This window comes from Eleutherodactylus coqui, chromosome 8 (assembly GCF_035609145.1).
Source record: "Eleutherodactylus coqui strain aEleCoq1 chromosome 8, aEleCoq1.hap1, whole genome shotgun sequence".
NCBI classification, from domain to species: Eukaryota; Metazoa; Chordata; class Amphibia; order Anura; family Eleutherodactylidae; genus Eleutherodactylus; species Eleutherodactylus coqui.
Genome location: NC_089844.1, coordinates 92,997,903 through 93,020,878, shown reverse-complemented (window position 1 = coordinate 93,020,878; position 22,976 = coordinate 92,997,903). Strand labels below are relative to the sequence as shown.

The 22,976-nt window shown below is 43.1% G+C and overlaps 1 protein-coding gene across 3 annotated transcripts in view; it reads right to left on the bottom strand.

The window, feature by feature from the left end:
• Window positions 1-7,127, bottom strand: part of PLCD4 (phospholipase C delta 4) — a 30,460-nt gene extending 23,333 nt beyond the window's left edge. For 2 of the 3 annotated variants that reach the window (XM_066576032.1, XM_066576034.1), the window contains exons 1-2: window positions 2,348-2,862; window positions 2,117-2,275 (exon numbers count right to left, since the gene is read on the bottom strand). In XM_066576032.1, coding sequence (XP_066432129.1) covers window positions 2,117-2,275; window positions 2,348-2,369 — 181 coding nt within the window. In that variant the 5' untranslated portion in view covers window positions 2,370-2,862. Of the gene's footprint in view, window positions 1-2,116; window positions 2,276-2,347; window positions 2,863-6,936 lie in introns of those variants that run through there. The other variant, XM_066576033.1, reaches the window with a different exon arrangement.
• Window positions 7,128-22,976: the final 15,849 nt, after the last annotated feature.

Below are 22,976 nucleotides of genomic sequence, written 5' to 3'. Positions count from 1 at the left end.
TGTCCAGTTGGTGTTTCCGTCAGTATGTCCAGTCTGAAATCCGTTTTAGGTTCCCTTTTGTGGTCCCTAACCCCTGTTTAGTCACGTTCGTGTGGGCCCTGTGTTTATTTTCCCACATGAACATAACAGCCAGGAGTCGGTTTCAGGAGGTTTTGTAGCAATTGTAGAGGAGCAGGTAATAGTGGAGCTTGACCAATACTGTGGAGCAGAATAATCATGCACTGGTGCAGTGGCAGGGTCAGGCTTATATAATGAGCCCAATCAGAAACAAAGGCAGTGTCAGGACCAGGAGACAGGAACTAGATAATGTGAATCATGGAACAAGGCAGTGAGAGCTACTAACTGGAGTACAGGAGGCCCCTAATTCGATTCCTGACACTCTGTTAACTGAGTGAAATTCCTTTGACTGCCTCGTAGAGGCGTCTAGTGGTCAACAAGCTCTACACAAGTGGAAAAAGAGGTCACTACACACAAGCAGCCTCTTGGAGTCTTTTAATTGGACCAGGGTGAAAGGATTTTTAGAGTCTCAGGTGGCAAAACCTTTCATCTAATCACGCCACATCTCTAATCATTTGTATATCTTCCTGAGATGGAAGTGCACGCCAACTTCTTCTAGGGGCTTGATTTTTTTGACAAGAGTGTACTAGAGAGAAATACCCATATAGCTCTTTGCAGATATGAAAACCACAGCTCTCCTGGAATCCAAACCATCAGTAATGCACAGCGATGGAGGAACTCCCTGCTCCACTGCATTAACCTCAATGCTCTTAGCTCCGAAGCTCTGAGACTGTCTATCCTCCATTACTCCTGCAGCCTGATTACTGGAAATACAGACTCACAGCTGCATCTCTGGCAAAACTTCTGCAACACAGAACTCCCTGCTCAATATTCAGTACCTGTGGGGAAACAGTAATGGAAGCGCAGACTTACTGCACTGCCAGAGAATGCCTCCGCAGCTAGAAGCGATCAGTACAATATCTATTCAGAAAGATATGAGCTGAGAAGTAATTATCAAGTGGCCAATATTATCTGAAGCCTCTACCCTGAGTCTAAATACTGGAAACTCTAAGTGAAGCTTAATCATTATAGAAGGAAAAGTTTTGCAACTTTCAAATATGCTTTGTGATTCAATTCCTCGCTATTTTCAAGATCTCTGCTTGCTGTGAGTAAATAGAAAATTCTTGGTTGCATCCCAAGGCTAAAAACCTGTACAGACGTAATATTTCTCATAGCTGAGGGTTTGCTGCAATCATATTACATTGTAGGGGCGTAGCTACAGGCTTATGGACACTGGTGCAAGAGTTTAGTTTGGCCCCCCGAACTGCCCCACTTGGTTGGAACCATTATAGTAATGGAGCCCTCTGTGTAGTAATAGAGCCCCCACACCCCTGTGTATTAATAGAGCCCCCATGCCCCTGTCTAGTAATAGGGCCCCCTGTGAATTAATAGAACCTCCTGCCCTGTGTAGTACTAGAGCCCCCCCCCCCACTGTGTAGTGATAGAGCTCCTTTGTGTAGAGATAAAGCTTGTTTGTGTAGTAATAGAGCCCCCCTGCGCAGTAATAGAGCCCTCCTGCAGTGTAATAAAAGATCCCACCCTGCGCAGTAATAGAGGCCGCTGTGTAGAAATAGAGCCCCCCCCCCCACACAGCAATGTCAGTAGCGATTAGGGGGCCTCTCGGCACCACCAGCCTAGGGGCCGGGTCACAGCTGCAACCCCTATTGCTACTCCACTATCCAGTTGAGTACAAACTCAGTATGGTAAATACATTAGCAGTACAAATCTCTCTCCAATCCTGACGTTTGTTACAATGTATCAGTGCAGGTAAAATGCATCAGTCTGGAGTCCCAGGGATTTAGCATACCGAGCATTGTCTATACTGGAAGCAACTGTGCCAGATCTTTAGCCATCAGTAGGATTAGGTATTTATGGATTTTCAGCCTCTGGATATAAACAACAAAGTTCCCCTTTCCCAACAGCAAGCAGAGATCTTGAAAATGGAAAGAAGTTTAAACACAAAATATATTACTGCTGGCACTCATGTTAATCAAAGAAAACTCCAGAGATGCCCTCAAATAGCCAGACCACAATATGTGTCCATTTAGGCGACACTCACAGGTGGACTTGGTGTTGCCCGTCTTCTTGGACTTGTACCAGATGGTCATACAATCCTCCTGGAGTTTGAAGTATCTTTGTTTCTTCCAGTTTCGCGATTTCACTTTCCTCATCACAGAGCCGGTCTGCATCAGCTGCAAGTTCTCATCCTGCTGTAGACCTGCAAACATATCGCAATGAGCAGAGAAAATTCACAGACATGGCCAGTCCTCAGCAATGTCCAGATACTCACGGGCGCAGCACGGGGAGGTCATTGTGTACTTGTTATACCCTCAGCTCTCCCGGCATCTGGAATCCAACAATATGGAAATTATAAAGATCATACAGAATAAGGGGCTACAAAGGATGCTTAATTATACTCTACATGCATCGTGATAGCCAGAGTACCTACTGAATAGAATGTCAGAATACCCTATAGGAGCAGCAACAGTGCCTCCATATATAGTGCCAGACTCCTCTCATAAACAGTAGTAGCTAAAGTGCCTCAGTATATAGTGATAGCCGGAGTGCTAGTCATACTACTCCTGTGTCAGCCAGAGTGTTATAGTACCATGAATGGTGCCAGCTGAAGTCAAGTGACAATCAAAGTACTTCAATGTATAGTGGCAGCTAGAGTGCCTCATGTATAGTGGCAGCCAAAGTTTCCACATGTATAGTAGTGACTACAATACCTTCTTCTATAGTGGCAGCCACTGTGCCCATGTATAGTGCCAGTCAGATTGTTCCATTGTATATTGGTAGCTAGATTGCCCTCATCTTTAATGACAGCCAAAATGCTCCCATGTCTAGTGACAGCTGGAATGTCTCCATGTATAGTGCCAATCAAAGTGTCCCCATGTATAGTGCCAGTCAGATTACTTCAATGCATGCTGACAGCTGCATTGCCCCCATTTATATTGGCAACAACAGTGCAATCTTGTATAATGGCAGCCAAAGTGCCCCCATGCATTGTGCAGCTGGAGTGCTCCCATGCATACTGACAGTAAGTGTGAACCCATGTAGAGTGCCAGTCAGATTACTCCAGTGTATATTGTGATCCACAGTGCCCTCATGTATAATGACAGCCAGAGTGTTCCCATGTACATAGGATGCTGGAGTTTACACATGCATAGATACAGTCAGAGTGTGCCCATGTACAGTCCCAATCACAATACTCTATTGTATATTGAAATTTAGAAAGCACCCATGTATATTGCCAGTCAGATTTCTCTAATGTATATTGGCAGTTAGAGTGCCCTCATGTATAATGCCAGCGGAAGTGTTCCCATGTATAGTGACAGCCAGAGTGCTCCAATGTATTTTGGCAGCTAAGGTGCCCACATGCATAGAGTGCGTCACTAAGAGTGCATCCACATATAGTCTAGCCAGATTGCTCCAATATATGTTGGCAACTGGAGTGCCCCATGTAGAATGCCAGCCAAATTACTCCAATGAGTATTAGCAGCTAGAGTTCCCTCGTGCATAATGGCAGCCAGTGTGCTCCCATGTATCTAGGCTGCTGGATTTTCTATATGTATCGTGTAAGTCAGAAAGAGCCCATATATAGTGCCAATCACATTACCCCATTGTATATTGACTTTTAGAATGCTCCCAAGTATAGTGCCAGTCAGATTTCTCTAACATATATTGGCAGTGGGTGTGCTACCATGTATAATGCAGCTGGAGTGCTACCATAGGATCATGGAATGGTAGAGTTGGAAGGAACCTCCAGGGTAATCATGTCCAACGCCCTGCTCAATGCAGGATTCACTAAATCATCCCAGACAGATATTTGTCCAGCCTCTGTTTGAACACTTCCATTGAAGGAGAACTCACCAATTCCCATGGCAACCTGTTCTACTCATTGATCACCCTCACTGTCAGAAAGTTTTTTCTAATATCTAATCTGTGTCTCCTCTCTTTAAGTTTCATCCCATTGCTTCTAGTCTTTCCTTGTGCAAATGAGAATAGGGCTGATCCCTCTGCACTGTGACAGCCCTTCAGATATTTCTAGACAGCTATTAAGTCTCCTCTCAGCCTTCTTTTTTGCAAGCTAAACATTCTTAGATCCTTTAACTGTTCCTCGTAGGACATGATTTGTAGACTGCTTGCCATCTTGGTAATTCTTCTCTGAACTTGCTCTAGTTTGTTGATGTCTTTTTTAAATTGGAGTGCCCAAAACTTGACACAGTATTCCAGATGAGGTCTGACTAAGGAAGAGTTAAGGGGGATAATTGCCTCACGTGATCCAGACTCTAAGCTTCTCTTAATACATCCCAAAATTGTGTTTGCCTTTTTGCTGCTGCATCACATTGTTGACTCACGTTCAGTCTATGATCTATTAGTATACCCAAGTCTTTTTCCCATGTGCTGTAGCTTAGCCCAATTATTCTCATTCTGCATGTGTTTTTTTCATTCCTCTTGCCCAAATTTAGGACTTCTCCCTGTTAAATACGATTCAGTTAGTACCGCCCACTGTTCAAGCTTGTCTAGCTCTTTTCAATCCTCTCACACTTTTCTAGTGTTAGCTATCCCTTCCAACTTTGTGTCATCAGCAAATTTGATCGATTTCCTCTCAATTTACTCATCTTGATCATGTATAAAAATAAGCCCAGGACAGATCCAATTGGATGTGCAGCCATTTATGACTGGTCTTTGAGTACAATCATTTAGCTAGTTGTGAATCCACCTAACAGTTGCCTTGTTGATCCCATATTTGGTCATTTTTTAAATAAGGGTGATATGAGATACTTTGTCAAATGCTTTACTAAAGTCAAGATATACTATATCTGCTGCATTTCCCAGATCAACCTAGTTGGTGATTCTGTCATAGAAGGAAACGATTAGTCTGGCGTGACTTGTTTGCTACAAACTGATTCTGGCTCTAGTTATTTACTACATTCTCATTTAAGTACTTGCATACATGCTGTTTAATAATTTGTTCAAAGATCTTTCCCAGTGCAGAAGTCAGGCTCACAGGCCTGTAGTTTCCTGGATGCACCTTACTCCCTTTTTTGAAGATAGGGATAACATTTGCCCTCCTCCAATCTTCTAGGACATCTCCTGTTCTCCAGGAATTTCCAAAGATTATGGCTAGTAGTTCAGCAATTACCTCTGCTGCTTCCTTCAGTATCCTAGTATGTAATTCATCTGGACCTGGAGACTTGAATTCATCTAAGTTAGCTAAATGTTCTCTCACCAGTTGTTTGTTTATAGATAGCTTGGATTATTTTAATCCTTCAATAGCACAGGGAAGGATCAGTTGATGTTCCATCTACTTTCTGAGATAGAACAGATACAAAATAGGAATTTAAGTTCAGCCTTCTCAACATCAGTTTTAACCAATTCACCATTTTCATCCTGTAAACATATTGTAGCATCTTTGACTGTTCTTTTTACATACCCCCAAAACCCTTTTCATATTGTTTTTGTCCTCTCTTGCAAGCTTCATTGACGTAGCTAGTTGTTCACCTCTAGAATCCTGTTCCATCTCCTTATTCCATGGCCATCCACTGGGAGGATGGATGAAGAGACGATCTGTGCTCCTAGGTCCTTTACTTTCTTGCCAAAGTCTTCAAAGTCTCTGCAGATAGTTGCAAGGTCCCTTTTTGCAGTGTCATTTGTCCCTACATGTAAATGGGTAGTGGTCTATATAGCACATCAGACACATCTTTGATTTGTGCACCTGGAAGACAGCAAACCAGCCGTGAGGTTATGTCAGGTCTACAGACAGCTGCCTCTGTTCCTCTCAATATGGAATCCCCTACAACTACTGCTCTCCTTTTCTTCTTCACAACACTTCTTTTTCTCTATCCAAGAGTATTCTGGGTGCTTACTGGACTGTTCTTTGTGGACAGATTCATATCTTGATGTACCTCTTCATTGTTCTCCTCTGTGAGAACCTCGTACCGGTACTCGAGCAGTATGGGTGCCGACTGACTCCTGATCCTCCTGCTTCTTTGGCTCACATGCTTCCATTCCTCTGCTTCTGCAGATACACTGAAAATGTATTATTCCTTCAACATTTAGAAGTGTTACTTCTACTCTGTCAAGGAAATTCTCATCTTCCTCCAATGAGTTTCAATGTAGTGATTCTCTCCTGAAGACTTTGCACCTTTTTCTCCAATAAAGACACAAGTTTGCATTTCTGGCAGGTGAAGTTTGGCTTTTCCTCTGGTTGGTCTGTAAACATATAGCATATATTGCAGATCACCATATAGCTACTCTCCCCTTCAGTTGACATCAGTTAATGCCCACTTCCAAACTTCTAAAAGTCAAGAATGGTCACAATGATATTTAATCTATAAACTTTTACTAAACTTTAAAATTTGTTTGGTGATATCCAGTGATCCCACTTGCAGTGACTCTTCACTCTTCCCAGAATGCACCAGGAATATGAAAATTCTCTTCCCGGAGCTCCAATCGATGGTCGTGTATAGCGCAGCTGGAGGGCTCCAATGTATAGTGACAGATTTCTGTAATGTATACTGGCAGCCAGAGTGCAATGCTCTATGTCTCATATGTCAATGACTTGGTTATATGTATGGCAGTATACAGGCAGTGTAGCATTTATATGACTATGATCCCCTATAGGGCGCATCATTACCAATCATTTTTGTTTGAAGTATGCAATCTATTCCCTGTTATCAGCCAGAAAGTGCAGAAACCTCCCCATGATCACTACTTATCACAAAACTCAATTACTGGAAACTTCCAAAGACCTTTTACATCCATATATGTAACTGATATAAGCTGCTTACTTTAGTGGCCCTTTAAATGAAAGTTGTTAGTGTCTGTAGGAACATGGCTATAAATGAAACTTTCTATGGAGAACACACTGACCTGATAGACGGGGAGCTGGCGTCCTCCCAGGTTTCAGGACTCAGTCTGGATCATATAACCAACACAGCAATAAGCAGAGGCTAATGAGTTTTCTGCATGGCGTGCGCCTTTGTCTACCATTTAATTAGGATGGGTCTTGATAGAGCGCAGCTTCCTGGGAAAAAGGAGATGGAGCAACATATTCAACATGGAAAACTCCCATTATCCAGCAGGGACCGGCACAGCAGCAGGGAATACCCCGGCGGATGACTGACAGGCAGGTTGTACACTTACAAGGTTACACAGTGACACAGGAGGTCCAGTGGAAAGACGGCTCCGATTTCAGCCTCACAGGACAAGAAACACGTAAACAGCTCCGTACAACGTGACCGCGAACACTCACTTACTACGTGATTGCTGGGAGCCCCCGGAAAGCTATATGGCATCTTAGTAAAAGAAGCTGAATGTAATCTATTACATGAATCAATAGACGTCAGTGGTAGCTTCCACACGTCTGCTAGTAATATTTGTATAATCAGCATTCACAGAGATGAGAGGCGCAACACAGCCACTGCTCATCTCTTCCTGCAGAAACAGCCAATACACATCTGAGGTGCGCCAGGTTTTCATAATACACACCGTAGCTGCTGCAGAACATCATAATAGGTACCTGAGATGATGCAGAAGCTCATAATACACACCGTAGCTGCTGCAGAACATCATAATAGGTACCTGAGATGATGCAGAAGCTCATAATACATACCATAGCTGCTGCAAAACATCATAATAGGGAAATGAGATGATGCAGAACCTCATAATACATACCCCAGCTGCTGCAGAACATCATAATAGGTACCTGAGATGGTGCATAACCTCATAATATAAACCTCGGCTGCTGCTGTAAAACGGGCTGGTGGTCAGTGCAGTTCAGCATGACAGAGGGAGGGCGAGGCGGCATATTTTTACAAAAATATAACTTTGCTGGACGTACGCATAATGAACAGTACTTCACTGCATTTTACTGCGATTTTGAGCGGCGTTTTTGAACGCATGGTACAACGTTTGAAAGCGCTGTTTAATGCACACCATCATTATGATGGGTGATGGGGTGCATTAAAAAACATCGAAATACAGAAAAATAGAACAGACAGCGCTTGAAAATTGCGACGTTCAAAACACCACTGGTCTGCAATGCCCCATTGAAATCAATAGCGGCGCCGTACCACGGTTAGTGTGGCGCTTGGGACACCGCGCTAATTGCTGTAAAACACAGCGAGTATGAGAGCAGCCGTAGGAGGGTTCGTGTTACTTTAATGTTGTGTAATAACTGTCATTAAGTTCTTCTTTAAAGCGATAGTACTCTTAAAGCGACAAAATAGTTTTTACCACTTGGCGTCCCTCGCCAATAAATATATATCTCTACAGCGACTCACAATATGCTTCTTTCCCTTTGGCGTCCTGCTCCGGCATATACATCTCCGTATGGCTACATTCACACGGAGATGCATCTTGCGCGAGTCTTGTGTGTTGAGAGAATATCAACTTCATTCTTTTGAATGGGGTCATTCAGATGAGAGGGTTTTTTTTCCCATGCAGCGATGCCGCCAGGTAAGAATTAGTTGCATGTTCTATCTTTTTGTGTTCCCTTGAAATGCATCGCCCATTGTTTTCAATGGGGCAGTAAAACACATTGCATGCCGTGTGATGCGAGTGCGATGTGATGGTTCCCATTGAAATCAGTGGTAAATGCTGCGTTCCGCTAGTGCGTGTGAACATGTGCCTGAGGATCGCTATTTCACAGGTGTGATGCGAGGTGTTTCTCATTAAAAAAACGTGTAAGCCGCACGTCGGCAAGCGTGATATCAGTCCGAATTTCTCCCGATATCATGCACGCCCATATGCACGTAGCCTAACTCTTTCATTCCTCCCGGCAGCATCAAGGCACGTGGCGTTTGCATCCCTTCTTCAGATAACTATCAGCATCTTTTATCACTTCTCATTACTGCCGTGGAATCGCTAAATACATCATCCTCATCATACTGGCCATAAGGCCCCGACCTCAGGTGTCCCAGTATTCCCAGATACAAAAAGCATCCCTTCACTGACATCACATTAAATACCCAGAGGTCGTTACATTATCATACTGGTGGTTTAATTACGGCGTTATATATGGCGCAGTTTGCGCTGAAAATCTCTCCTGTGCATTAGGGAGGGGGCTCTGCATAATCCCTATGACAGGGGCCGATCTTCTGGGCGGTGCTGCGCTATTTGCGTCACTACCCACATTTACTGAGGGCCGAGTCCCATATAGAGCCTCTAAGAGGCAAAGCCAAAATGGCGCTGTCCAGGGTGCTGTAACATTGCACCCTACACTTGATCTATGTCTCCTCTCGCCGGCAGTGACTTTGGCCAGCGGAGGGAGGCCTCTGGCAGAGCGCTACGGCACTCAGCAGACCGGTGCCTGCGAATGCTGATCACCCATGTCCCCGCTTCACCCTCCGGCCGGGTACTGGACCAGAGGGGGCATGGTCAGTCACTTTGTCAGTGGGGGTTATGCCTCTCCTTTCAGTAAGGAGGAGGGCAGGCAGTTCCTCCCCCTTACACTACAGAAGATAAAACATACCTCAGCTGCTGCAGACCCTCATAATACACACCTCAGGTGCTGCAGAACACCATTATGTACACAAAAGCTGTTTCAGAACATCATGATACACTTCTCAGCTGCTGCAGAACATGATAATACACACCTCAGCTACTTCAGTACATCATAATACACACCTCAGCTGTTGCACAACATCACAGGACATACTTCAGCTGCTGCAGAACATCATAATACACAGATGCTGTGGAATATCATAGTACACACTCAGATGCTGCAGAACATCATAATACATACCTCAGATGCTGCAGAACATCATAATACCTACCTCAGCTACTTCAGTACATCATAATACACACCTCAGCTGTTGCACAACATCACAGTACATACTTCAGCTGCTGCAGAACATCATAATACACAGATGCTGTGGAATATCATAGTACACACTCAGATGCTGCAGAACATCATAATACATACCTCAGATGCTGCAGAACATCATAATACCTACCTCAGCTACTTCAGTACATCATAATACACACCTCAGCTGTTGCACAACATCACAGTACATACTTCAGCTGCTGCAGAACATCATAATACACAGATGCTGTGGAATATCATAGTACACACTCAGATGCTGCAGAACATCATAATACATACCTCAGATGCTGCAGAACATCATAATACCTACCTCAGCTACTTCAGTACATCATAATACACACCTCAGCTGTTGCACAACATCACAGTACATACTTCCGCTGCTGCAGAACATCATAATACATAGATGCTGTGGAACATCATAGTACACACTCAGATGCTGCAGAACACCATAATACATACCTCAGTTGCTGCAGAACATCATAATACACGTCGGCTGTTGCACAACATCACAGTACATACTTCTGCTGCTGCAGAACATCATAATACACAGATGCTGTGAAACATCATAGTACACACTTAGATGCTGCAGAACATCACAATACATACTTCAGGTGCTGAAAACATCATAATACACCTCGCCTGCTGTAGGACATAGAATCATCATAGACTGGTATAGTTGGAAGGGACCTCCACGGTCATTGGGTCCAACCCCCTGCTCAGTGCAGGATTCACAAATCATCCCAGACAGATATTTGTCCAGTCTTTGTTTAAAGACTTCCATTAAAGGAGAACTCACCACCTCCTGTGGTAACCTTAGGTGATCTAGACTCTATGCTTCTCTTAATACATCCCAGAATTGTGTTTGCCTTTTTGGCTGCTGCATCACATTGTTGACTCATGTTCAGTCTATGATCTATTAGTATACCCAAGTCTTTTTCACATGTGCTGCTTAGCTTAATTCCTCACATTCTGTGTGTGCTTTTTTCATTTTTCTTGCCCAGATATAGAACTTTGCATTTATCCCTGTTAAATACCATTCTATTAGTCGCCGACTACTGTTCAAGCTTTTTGATATCTTTTTGAATACTCTCTTTCTCTTCCCTAGTGTTAGCTATCCCTCCTAGCTTTGTGTTGTTGGCAAATTTGATAGGTTTCCCATCAATTCCCTCCTCCAGATCATTTATCGAATGGTTGAACAACACAATTCATTATCAGCTTTAGCTTTTCAGACACTTTCTCACAGTTTCTGCAGACTGCATTATATTCTTCTTTAGATATCCCCCCCTCTTTCCATTTGATAAACATGTTTTTCTTTGTTTTAACATGTGTGCAAGTTCTGTGTTCATCCATCCTGGTTTATTTAAATACTTCCCATTCTTCCTTCTTTTAGGGATTGTTAATGATTGCGCCTTGAGAATCTCATTTCGCAATATTTCCCAACCTTCTTGGACATTTCTGTCCTTAAGAACATCCAGCCATTGGATTCTTTCTACTCTCCTTCTGAGTTCATTAAAATCTGCCTTTCTGAAATCCAACCTTGAGGTCTGAGTTTTCCCAGGTCTTCCTCCTCTTTTTATCAAAAATTCAAGGATAGCATGATCCCTACTTCCTAAGGTCCCAGCCACCCTTACCTCCTTAACCATTTCCTCCCTGATGGTATTAGGTCCAAGATAGCAGATCCTGTTGTTTTCTCTTCCCCTGGTGGTCCAGTCAGACCCTGTCATATATGCACTACAGAACTACTCTCCCCATTATATAGCGTTACTGGATTTCATTACAACATTATTCCCTGGGTCAGAGCACTGATGAGATGGTGTATCTGAACCAATTATATGTGATACTCTCTGCTGGACCATGTATCTAAGCCTATCATGTGCCATACTGTCTTCTGAGCCATGTATCTAAGCCTATCATGCATGATACTGTATGCTGAACTGTGTATCTAAACCTATAATGTGCGACACGGTCTGCTGAGGCATGTATCTAAGCCTATCATGTGCAACACTGTCTGCTGAGCCATGTATCTAAGCCTATCATGTGCAACACTGTCTGCTGAGCCATGTATCTAAGCCTATCATGTGCAACACTGTCTGCTGAGCCATGTATCTAAGCCTATCATGCGTGACACTGTCTGCTGGGTCATGTATCTAAGCCTATCATGTGTGATACTATCTGCTGAGCCATGTATGATGCTGAGCTGTATATCTGTCTATGCTGAGCCGCTGTTTTTGCTTTTAATATGTGACACTGTATGATGGCCAGTGTATCTAAGCTTCCATGTGTGATACATAAGACATTACATGTAGATGTCTCTGGTCAGTAATGACATTATATGTCATTACTAGCGATTGGTAGTAGAGTGACATTATCTGCCTCTTCTGACGTGTCAGGTGGATGAGAGGATGTAGTGCAGCAGATGGGAACATTTGGCACTTTCCAGGATCTGACATTATCGACCATCACTCATGTCTCCAAACACAGGAGATCAATACATGGGAGCCACGAGAAGAGTGAAAGACGCCATATTTGTAGTTTTTTTTAAATAATTGCAGATAAAAATAAATAGATTGTGTCCGCTCGGGGGGAAGGAACAGACTGTTCTGTAATAAAGATATCAAAACTCGTCACCCAACACCTAAAATACCGTCAGTGTTGGCTGCTTTATGTGGTCTGAGCTTCTGTAATATAGGTGAGGGTCACTCTCCTCAATAAAGACCCCTCTCGCATGCGGCATGATAGCTGCAGAATTCTCTCTCGCAGTTTCATTTATGTGAATGAAGCTTGCAGAAATCCACACACCTGTTGCAGAGGAACCCCATTCACATGATGCTGGGTTGTTCGCACACTGTATGATGATAATCGTCTACTTTATGTTGATCCAATTTGGATATTGTTATATATTACTGTAATATTAGGACTGTTCATGCTGTTTTTATCTCCTTGCCTTATGGCACAGATAAGCTAGATCCGCATTACCGGGAACCCTGTTTGGGGGTGCTGTCCCAGGACTCCCTCTAGATACTGCTCCAATGTAATCCTCATCGGCTCCATAGACCGCTATTATTGAGAAGGAGCTGCAGGCTTTGGTCTCCGTATAAGCAGGTTTGATCAGCATTTCAGCTGGAAACAATAGTGCAGCCGGCGACGGTTTTCCACTAGATCAAAATGCTAGAATCAAACGGAAACCTGCCAAAACAACTGGCTACGTCGATGGTGCTGTCAGCAAGGATTTGGATTTCTAGACCATGGAGTGAATTACCTATATGACGGACTGCTTGCAGAGACGGGTTCTACCCTATAAAGACAGGAAAGCAGGCGCCTTGCTACACTTATCTGGGAAGCCTTAACCCTTTCTAATCCAGTGTCGGACCTTGTCCAACATTGAGATTTCCCCGCATAGCTCCCGTGTCGGGTGAGGTCTGAAACATGTTTTTAATACTAGGCAGAAAAGAGGTCCGCCATCGAAGCTTTCTTTTGCATATGTATATTACACTACGCAGGAGAGAACTCCAATGTCAGACCTCTCTCCTGTGTACTGTAATATATATATATCTATATATATATATATATATATATATATATATATATATATATATATGTATGTGCAGGAGAGAACTCCTATTATCGACCTCTCTTCTGCATAGTATAATATACATATATAATATACAAATGTATATTATACATACATAATAATATATTACATATATGTATACACATAATAAATACGGTATATATTATAGACGTATTAACTCCATGAAAAGTTGCTTATAATTTGATTGGAAAGGGTTAAACTAGAACAATACGGGGAGGGAAGTGAAAGACCAAGCAAAAATACAGAGCTAATGGACACAAAAAAGGAACCGTGTTATTAGAAGTGGAAAGAAAGAACAAAGATAAAAAATTCAGAAGGCCAGTAGAGGAGCAAGAGACACCGATCACAAACTAAAATGTTTCTACACAAATGCACAGAGCATGGGAAACATGGAGAATTGGAGCTCCTAACACAGGAAGAAAAATATGATGTCATAGGCATCACGGAAACCTGGTGGGATGATACACATGATTGGGATACCAAGCTTGAAGGATACAACTTAGGCCTCATGTCCATGGGCAAAAGAAGAATTAAAATCCGCAGCGGATTTTAACTCTTCTCCCGCCCGCGGATCCACACCCCATAGGGATGCATTGACCACCCGCGGGTAGATAAATACCCGCGGATGGTCAATAAAAGTGATTTTTTTTTAAAATGAAGCATGAAAAAATATGGACCATGCTCCATTTTCATGCGGGTCTCCCGCGGGGACGGCTCCCGCAGGTTTCTATTGAAGCCTATGGAAGCCGTCCGGATCCGCGGGAGACCTAAAATAAGAATATACTCACCTGCTCCGGATCTTCCCTTCGCCCCGACTTTATCTTCTCTCCGTCGCGGCTGGAACTTTTTTCGTCGGGCCGGCGCATGCACGCGGCACGCAACCGACGTGCCATGCACATCCGCTGGGCCGAAGAAAGAAGATCCGGCCGCGACGGAGAGAAGATGAAGCCGCGGCGAAGGGAAGATCCGGAGCGGGCGAGAGGTAAGTTTATTCTTATTTTAAGTGCTCATGTCCGCGGGGCAGGAGGGACCCGCTACGGATTCTACATGGAGAATCCGTAGCGGGCCTGATTTTCCCCGTGGACATGAGCACTTAAGAAACAGACCTAATAAAAAGGGAGGAGGTATTGTGTTGTATGTTAGGAAAGCATTCATCTCCACAGAGATTCAAGCTGCAGAGCATGGGAGTTCTGTAGAAACTGTTTGGGTAAGAAATAAGAATACAAGGAGAGAACACTTTATGGTTTTATTATTTGGACACAATACTGCAGGATTTGAGCATTATGTGGTGTTATTGTGAGGTACTGTTGCTTGAGCACTGTATGGTCATATTATTAGAGCACTATATGAACATTATATTGAAGCACTTTATGATGATATTGGAGTACTCCATGGTAATATTATTTGAACACTTTATGGTGACATTATTGGGGTACTGTATGGTAATATTATTTGAGCACTTTATGATGAAATTACTTGCGTACTGTATGGTGGTGTTATTTAAATACTATGTGACGTGACACTATTTCTTGGGTACTGTATGGTAATATTATTTGAGCACTTTATGGTGGTATTACTTGGGTACTGTATGGTGGTATCATTTAAATTCTATATGACGTGGCACCATACTTGGGCACTGTATGGTAATATTATTTGAGCACTTTATGGTGGTATTACTTGGGTACTGTATGGTGGTATTATTTAGATACTATCTGACATGTGATACTATTACTTTGGCACTGTATGGTAATATTTTTTAAGCAGTTTATGGTGATATTATTGAACCACTGTGTGGTGGTATTACTTAGATATTGTGTGCCACTATTACTTGAGCACCGTATGGTAATATTATGTGAGCATATTATGATGATATTACTGAATCACCGTATGGTGGTATTGTTTAGATACTTTTTGGCACTATTACTTGAGCACTGTGTGATGATATTATTTGAACACTCTATGGTGATAATTAGGAACTATATGGCACTTGATGTTTCTATTATTTGGACACAATACTACTCTATTTGGGGCATTATATGTTGATATTATTGGGCACCATATGCTGGTATTAGGTAGAAATTGTGTGGCTCTGTTTTTTCAGTACTGTTATCTGTGCAGTGTATTTGTGCTTTATAAGACACTAGTGTTTTGGTTCTGTGTATCAGTAACATTTGGACACTGTGTGGAGGTATTACGCCACTGGTAAATTTTGTGCATTTATTTGATTATTTTTTAACCATATCAGGACTGAATCTTAGAGAAGAAGTGCCGTATAAAAAGGCGGAGGTCCTGCATGTCTCTGAGTCACAGATGCATTGGGGAAAACTTATCACTGCAGTTACAGCAGAATTCTAGCTTAATTGCATTAAAATAAAAGCTGTTGGCACAGAAAGAGGGAACGCAGCCATCAAGTCATACATAACGTGAAAAAGCTGTTGGCACAGGAAGACGGAGTGCGGCCGTCAGGTCAGACATAACGTGACTAAGGGATAGAATGCATATTATACCGGACCACAAATAAATAGTAGTGATGATTATATATTTGTGATAAAATGTATCTAGTAATAATAATAAACATTTTAAAGTCATTGTGGCATAATATAAAGTCACAACATAAAGTCACAATGTGGCACGTGCCCAGTTAAACGCTTTGCAATAATATATTCTTATGGGATCATATGACATCAGGTGTGTACATACAATGTCATATGTCTGCCTTATCGCTATTGGAACAGTATTGGATTCCCTATGATAATCATATTATACTAGAGATGAGCGAGCGTACTCGCTAAGGCAAATTACTCGAGCGAGTGTTGCCATTTTCGAGTACATGCCCGCTCGTGCCAAAAGATTCGGGGGCCGGCGGGGGTGAGCGGTGAGTTGAGGGAGTGAGCAGGGGGTAGAGAGAGAGAGATCCCCCCCCTGTTCCTCCCTGCTCTCCCCCGCTGCCCCCCGAATCTTTTGGCACGAGCGGGCATGTACTCGAAAATGGCAATACTCGCTCGAGTAATTTGCCTTAGCGAGTACGCTCGCTCATCTCTATATTATACCTTTTGAATACCCTTCCTCTACATACAACTACAACAGCATACGCTGTGATCTTGCCCTGAGCCAAGAGGTTCTGCAGCATGAGTTCTGCTTTAGGACATGCTCTAGTTTGTAAGCATTTGTGCGCCAAACAGCCCCAGGAGATCTATCTACGCGCGGGCATGTGCAAACCCGCTCATACCGAGACCTTGTTTGACTTAATAGCCATTTAAATCGGGGCAGAGTGATTCCCTCCACATGTGAACTAGTGCTGGCTGTGTGAATGTGCACAATATTTAGGCAGGCACACGCGCAAATTACACTCATATCTGTGCAATAAAGTTGAGTAGGAGCGAGCATATAGAAGGGCTATCGCATGCCTTTCAGCCCTTTTACGCACGAGAATACTGCTAGTGAACATGAAACCATTGAAATGAATGGTTTCGTTTCATCCCTTTATGTGGTCGTGATTATCATGGGCGCATAACGGGACTAAATTACGCCCATCTGTGTAAGGCTGCCTTCACACGAGCGTATATACGCAGTGTATATACGCTGAGCCATGTGAATAAGTGCATTGTATTCAATGCATTCTATCAGCTGGCCAGCATATTTACGCTCATCTGAAGGCAAACTAAGCCCTAAGTTTAATATGGGCTAAGGCCATTTTCACACAAGCCGTGGTTTTTTTTTTTGCAAGACTGAAAACTGCGCGCAAAAAACACACATGACCGAACCCATTAAAATCAATGGGTTCTATTCAATGCGTAATGCGCAATCATGTAATACGCAGTGCAAATGTGTTTTGTGTTAATGAGCCCTAGCAATAAAGTTTGCACTTCCCATATTCGCTTGGGTTTTCTTTGGGTACCACAAGTTCTCTCCTATATGCCAAATGAGCAAATATTAATGTCCTCTCAGAGCATGCTGGGACTTGTAGTTCCAGAACAGCTGGGTTGCTTTAGATGGTGTGCAGCCAGACTGCAGCATAATGCACAGACCGCGCCTTTCTTCAAATAAGGCAATGTGATTAGTAACGATTCCTGGAAGCGCAGAGATGTATGGGATCTGTCAGACGCTGCCAGCCCGGCCACATGAACAATAGCAGTGATTTCTGCTCTGATTACTCATGCCCCCATTATACAGCCGCGCCAAATGCTGCCATCTATATCACTGCCATTTACATCACTCCCTCCAAGGAGCGGCCTCTGGAAATGACAGCGTAAAAACTACTCAAATAAATTACCCTGTACAGTACCGCCGCTAAGCGTCCATTTACAGCTAACGATATATCGTTTCAATGAACGAATGATGTCAGAGTTCGCTCAGGTGGACTGTTTATACAGCAGATACGTTGTTGGCTTGTTTAAACGAGAAATCGTTCATTCTTTCAGATTTGCTGTGTAAGTGAATGAGAACTACGGCCGACCCGGCCGTGGGCATGAGGCCTTAAACCGAACGATAAGTGAACAAGCCAATGATGGTTTTTATGCCGCATAACATGGCCGACAAACAAAAAGTGACCGATTTATCGTTCGGTTGTTGGCTGCGTTTACACTGAACTATTATTGTTCACTTTTGCTCATTTAAATAATTTTTTGGACGATAATAATAATTCCGTGTAAAAGGGCCTTAAGGCCGGCTTCACATGACTGTAAGGGTATTTGCATTCGGAATGAACAATGCTTTTTTGCGCACACAGTTGTGCGCGCCAAAAAAAAGCACTGATGCTCACAGCCAATTAGTCGAATGAGTTCCTGATTTGTTATTTTTCCTGTGTATTTACGCAGTGTTTCACGCATTTACGCACCCATATTGACTTCTATGGGAACCTTTGGTGCGTAAATGCGCAGGAGAGCATGCTGCATTTTTTTTTTTTGTAAAACTGAAATTTGCGCACAAAATATGCGCATGTGAATGAACCCATTGAAATCAACAGATTCTATTCATTGCATATTGCGCATGCAAATTATGCGTGCACAGATATGCACGCAAATATGCCTGTGTGAAGCCGGGCTAAAGGCTTATTCAGACGAGCAATATTTTTGCACAAGTTTTTTGTGATGGGCATAAAACTTACACAAATATAAAATCCATTCTTTTGAATGGATTCATTCACACGATGAATTTTTTTTCATCGCAGCAATACTGCGGGTAAAAAAGATCGCAGCATGTTCTATCTTTTGGCGTTCCCTTGGAATTCCCTGCCATTGTTTTCAATGGGACCTTAAAAAACATTGAATGGGGCTTGAATGGCGTGCGATGTGATGCGCAACTACACTACATAGCAGTGAGCATACTTACATATACGTCCATGGGAAGCCGCTCTAAAAATAATTGGAAAATGGCCTTTTTTGGTCCACATTCACGGACTAAAATTGCCCATTAAAGTCTATGTGTGCGTAAAAAAACGCAAGGAAAACGCCTTAGCATCTGTGTTCACAGCGGGTGCGCACCCTGTTTTCTGTCGGTTGTGACAAAACTCATATCACTTGGGAGTTCTTGCCCTTTTTTTTTTGCACACATGAAAAACGAATGACACGTGGTTGCAACACGGACATAAAAAACGCACATATGCGCTTCTGTGGAATTACGATCTTCAGGGCTTTTTCACACGGGCGTTGTTTTCAGTGGAAAACATTGCATTGTACTGGCATGCACCTCACACGGCATTGGAGGTCCTTAAGGTTCCATCGAAAACAATAGGCGATGCGCTCCGAGGAACGTGAAAAAATAGGACGCACAGCGATTTTTTACTTCGCAGCATCGCTATGAAGCACAACATTGCTTGTGTGCATGACTTCATTCAAAAGAATAGCGTTCAGATTTGAGCGTGTTTTGTGGGTCTCCAACGCACAAAACTTGCGTGAGTTTTGCGCTATTGTGCAGGTAACCTTGAAATCCCTGCAGCCATTGTTTAGTCTGGGTGACCTCGGCTGACCTTTTCCTCCTGGAAATTGGAAAGGATGTGGTAAAGTCAGGAGATTTCATAGAATTCCAAGTATCCATAATAATGAGAGGACTGAACTTCAGTGACTTCAGGCAGGGATATACAGACAGCTCCTATGGTTGGGCCGCGGCGTGGCGGGAGCGACTGGGGGGCCGCAGCTGTACTGCACGTTCTACACTGCCCCCGTAAAACACTCACTAATGTTACCTATACGGTTCCTTAGGGTACTTCACACTCGTCATCGCGATATTGCTGCTTTTTTTTAACGCGAATGACAATTGGACTTCCTAATGTTAAAAACACATCGCAAGTTTGGGTTTTGCGATTTTTGTGCGACGCGTTTTTCCCATTAGAACGTCCTATTGACATTTGCGTTAAAAAAACGCAGCGCTGTTGCGATCGCCAATGTGACGGCCCCTGAGTGTCTGGTGTGAATGGGATTTGCTTTTAACAATATGCAGATCCTGCGGCAACAAATAGGAGCGGGATCCGTTAATACTACGGTGCGTGAGAAGGATGTCACACTATGGGGACTGCTGGTCACCCCAATATCTGTCTGTACTCACAAGCTCCAGGAAGCTGAAACACAGGGAGGCCACGGAAAACTAGGCCGTCTAACAGAAAAACTGTCTTTGTTGCCCCTAGCAACCAATCACAGCACAGCTTTGATTTCACCTTAGCAGTGCAAGAAATAGTAACCAATCACAGTGCAGCTTTCATTTTACCTCAGCAGTATAAGAAATAGTAACCAATCACAGCGCAGCTTTCATTTTACCTCAGTAGTATAAGAAATGGCAACCGATCACAGTGCAGTTTTCGTTTTACATAAGCAGCATAAGCAATAACAACCAATCAGAGCATAGCTTTCATTTTACCTCAGTAGTATAAGAAATAACAACCAATCACAGCACGGCTTTCATTTTACCTCAGCAGTATAAGATATAGTAACCAATCACAGCGCAGCTTTCATTTTACCTCAGCAGTTTATGAAATACCAACCAATCACAGCGCAGATTTCATTTCATATACTGCTAAGGTAAACTGAAAGCTGCTCTGTGATTGGTTGCTATGGGCAACAGATTTTGTTTTAAAGAGCTTCCATAAGAGTGTGGTGCCAGGCTAACTTTCCATGGCTCACCCTGTATAAGGAGTTGTTTGGTGGGGTCCACACACTTTAGCTGTCCCTGTGCTACCTGGAGAGACAAGACTCCAGCAAACAGCACCTTATATCTCAGCTTCTTGAACCCCTGGCAGTGTGACATAGAGGGATACTGGGTGGAATTACAGTAACACTTGGTGTTGAGTTAGGCGTTTAGTACCATAATAGCCCACTCCCGCTGATGATGCATGGTAAGGGCGGCTTAAAGTATATGAATGGAGAATATGCCCCTCTCTACAAAAAGTGCAACCTTAGTAAAGGTGGAGAGCAGTCGGAGGGTCCCACTTATATAAGCAGTAGGAGAGGGGCAACACTGTGGAGGGGGGTAAGCAGGTCCCAGGATAGGTATGTGTGACAGCATGAACCAGCAGCAGAGAGGGACCCGCTTGCTAAAGCACTAGTCTGATCACTGCTGTATATCACTGGCTAAGGCCGGCTTCACACGGGCGTTAACGCAAAAAAGCACACATTATTGCAACATATTTGGGCCATAAACACCCCGCCTTTGTGCACGTTTTTGCGCATTCTACTGCACTGCTTGCGATGACAGGGACAGTGGCGTAATTTAAAAGGCGGCTATGTTGCATAATTAGTTCCAGATGTGTTTTTTTTCCTACAAAATTGCGCAGCATAATGCACAATTACGTGGGTTTTGCGCCCCATAGACATCTATGGAGCTTTAGTGCACAAATGCGCACTAAAATAGAGCATGCGGCGCTTTTTTTTCACATGTGCGAAATGTGTGCGCAAAAATGAGTGAGAATGCACTTATTGAGATTATTGAGTTCTATTCTCTGCATATTGCGCATGCAATATGTGGGAGAATGTGGGAAGCCTTAAAAGCCTTGTCTAATACTCTGAGTATACAGCGCTTTTATGGGTTTTTTGGGGGTTTTGATGAACTTCTGATTCAGTTTGAACTAATTCAGACCAAACTGAATTTTCTGCAAAGTTTGGTGAACAGGCTGAACTGAACTTTTCAAAAGTTCGCGCATAGCTACTACTTATGTTAAAATATCAGCTCTCGCCATATCTTACAGGGATTCTGTCACTAGATTCATGCTGCCCGAGCCAGACCAATATTTTACATAAGTCATGTCCTCCAGAGTAAGGATACTAAGCATGGTTTGATAATAGCCCCTGTCAGCACATGGGGTGTGAATATTTCAGCACTGCCCTGAGGATGGAGGTAAGTATAAGGTTATGTCCACACAGCAGGATTCTCCCTGGTAAAATTCCACGTGAATTCCGCCTCTAAAATCCATCTCTTTTTTACACTTCTTTTTTTGCGCGGTTCAGCATGCAGAATTTTCCCTTTCAATGTCTGAAAAAGTAGAAACTATGCAGAAACTAAAAAGAAGTGATAGTTTTTCTTGATGCCAAAATGCACAGAAACGAGATTTTCTGCGTCAAAATTTTGCACGTGGATTTTGCCCATTGACAAGAAAAATTCCGTACGTGGAGCAATGCAGATTTTTACATGGATTTTAGAGGCGAAATTCACATGGAATTTTGCCACGGTGAATTTCACCTTCTGAACATACCATTAAGCCGCTTTCAGATGAGCGTATTTTTATTCCGTATTTGGTCCGTGTTTTGCAGACTGTAAAGTGGAGCTAATATCAATCTATGTATCTATTCACATAGCCATAGTATCACGGCCGTGGATCGAAAATGCAGCATGACCTATGATTTTGTCCATTTTGGTCTCTGTATTTGCATTTGTTGCTATTATCTTCAATTGGACAATAATGTGTATTTACCCAGTAGAAATAAGATCAACGACAGCAAAGACGAAGACTGATCAAGCAATGATGAAATACTGATGACGTACGGGTACAATGTCATCTGTAAGACATCTACATTACGCACAGGAAAAGGAAGTGGGTCCAGCGTAGGGTAAAAAGTTTTTGAAAGAGTTTTTACCCTATGCTGGACCTACTCCCTTTTCCATCTTTTGTGGTTTCCAGACGGTCCTTGCGTGGGAGTAACTGCAGAGAAGCTGCTTTTTGGGTTGCACATATATTACGGATCTGTAATATGGATGTGTTACCCCAGAGGCATAACTTGAAGCTCCCGGGCCCCGATGCAAAACTTGTAACAGTACCCCCAACTATAATGCTTTACTCATAGTACTGGGTTCCCTATATGGAGAAATGAGGCCTTATGGGCCCCCTAAGGCTCCTGGGCGCAACCGCATCCCCTGCATCCTCTATTGTTACGCCCCTGTGTTACGCTATGCTTATATAGAGTTATATAGAGTTGGCTCAGTCCCAGGAAAGAGTCGCTGCAGCGGCGAACAATACATACAACATCTTATCACAAGACACAGGAGGCAAACTGTAGCACACTACAA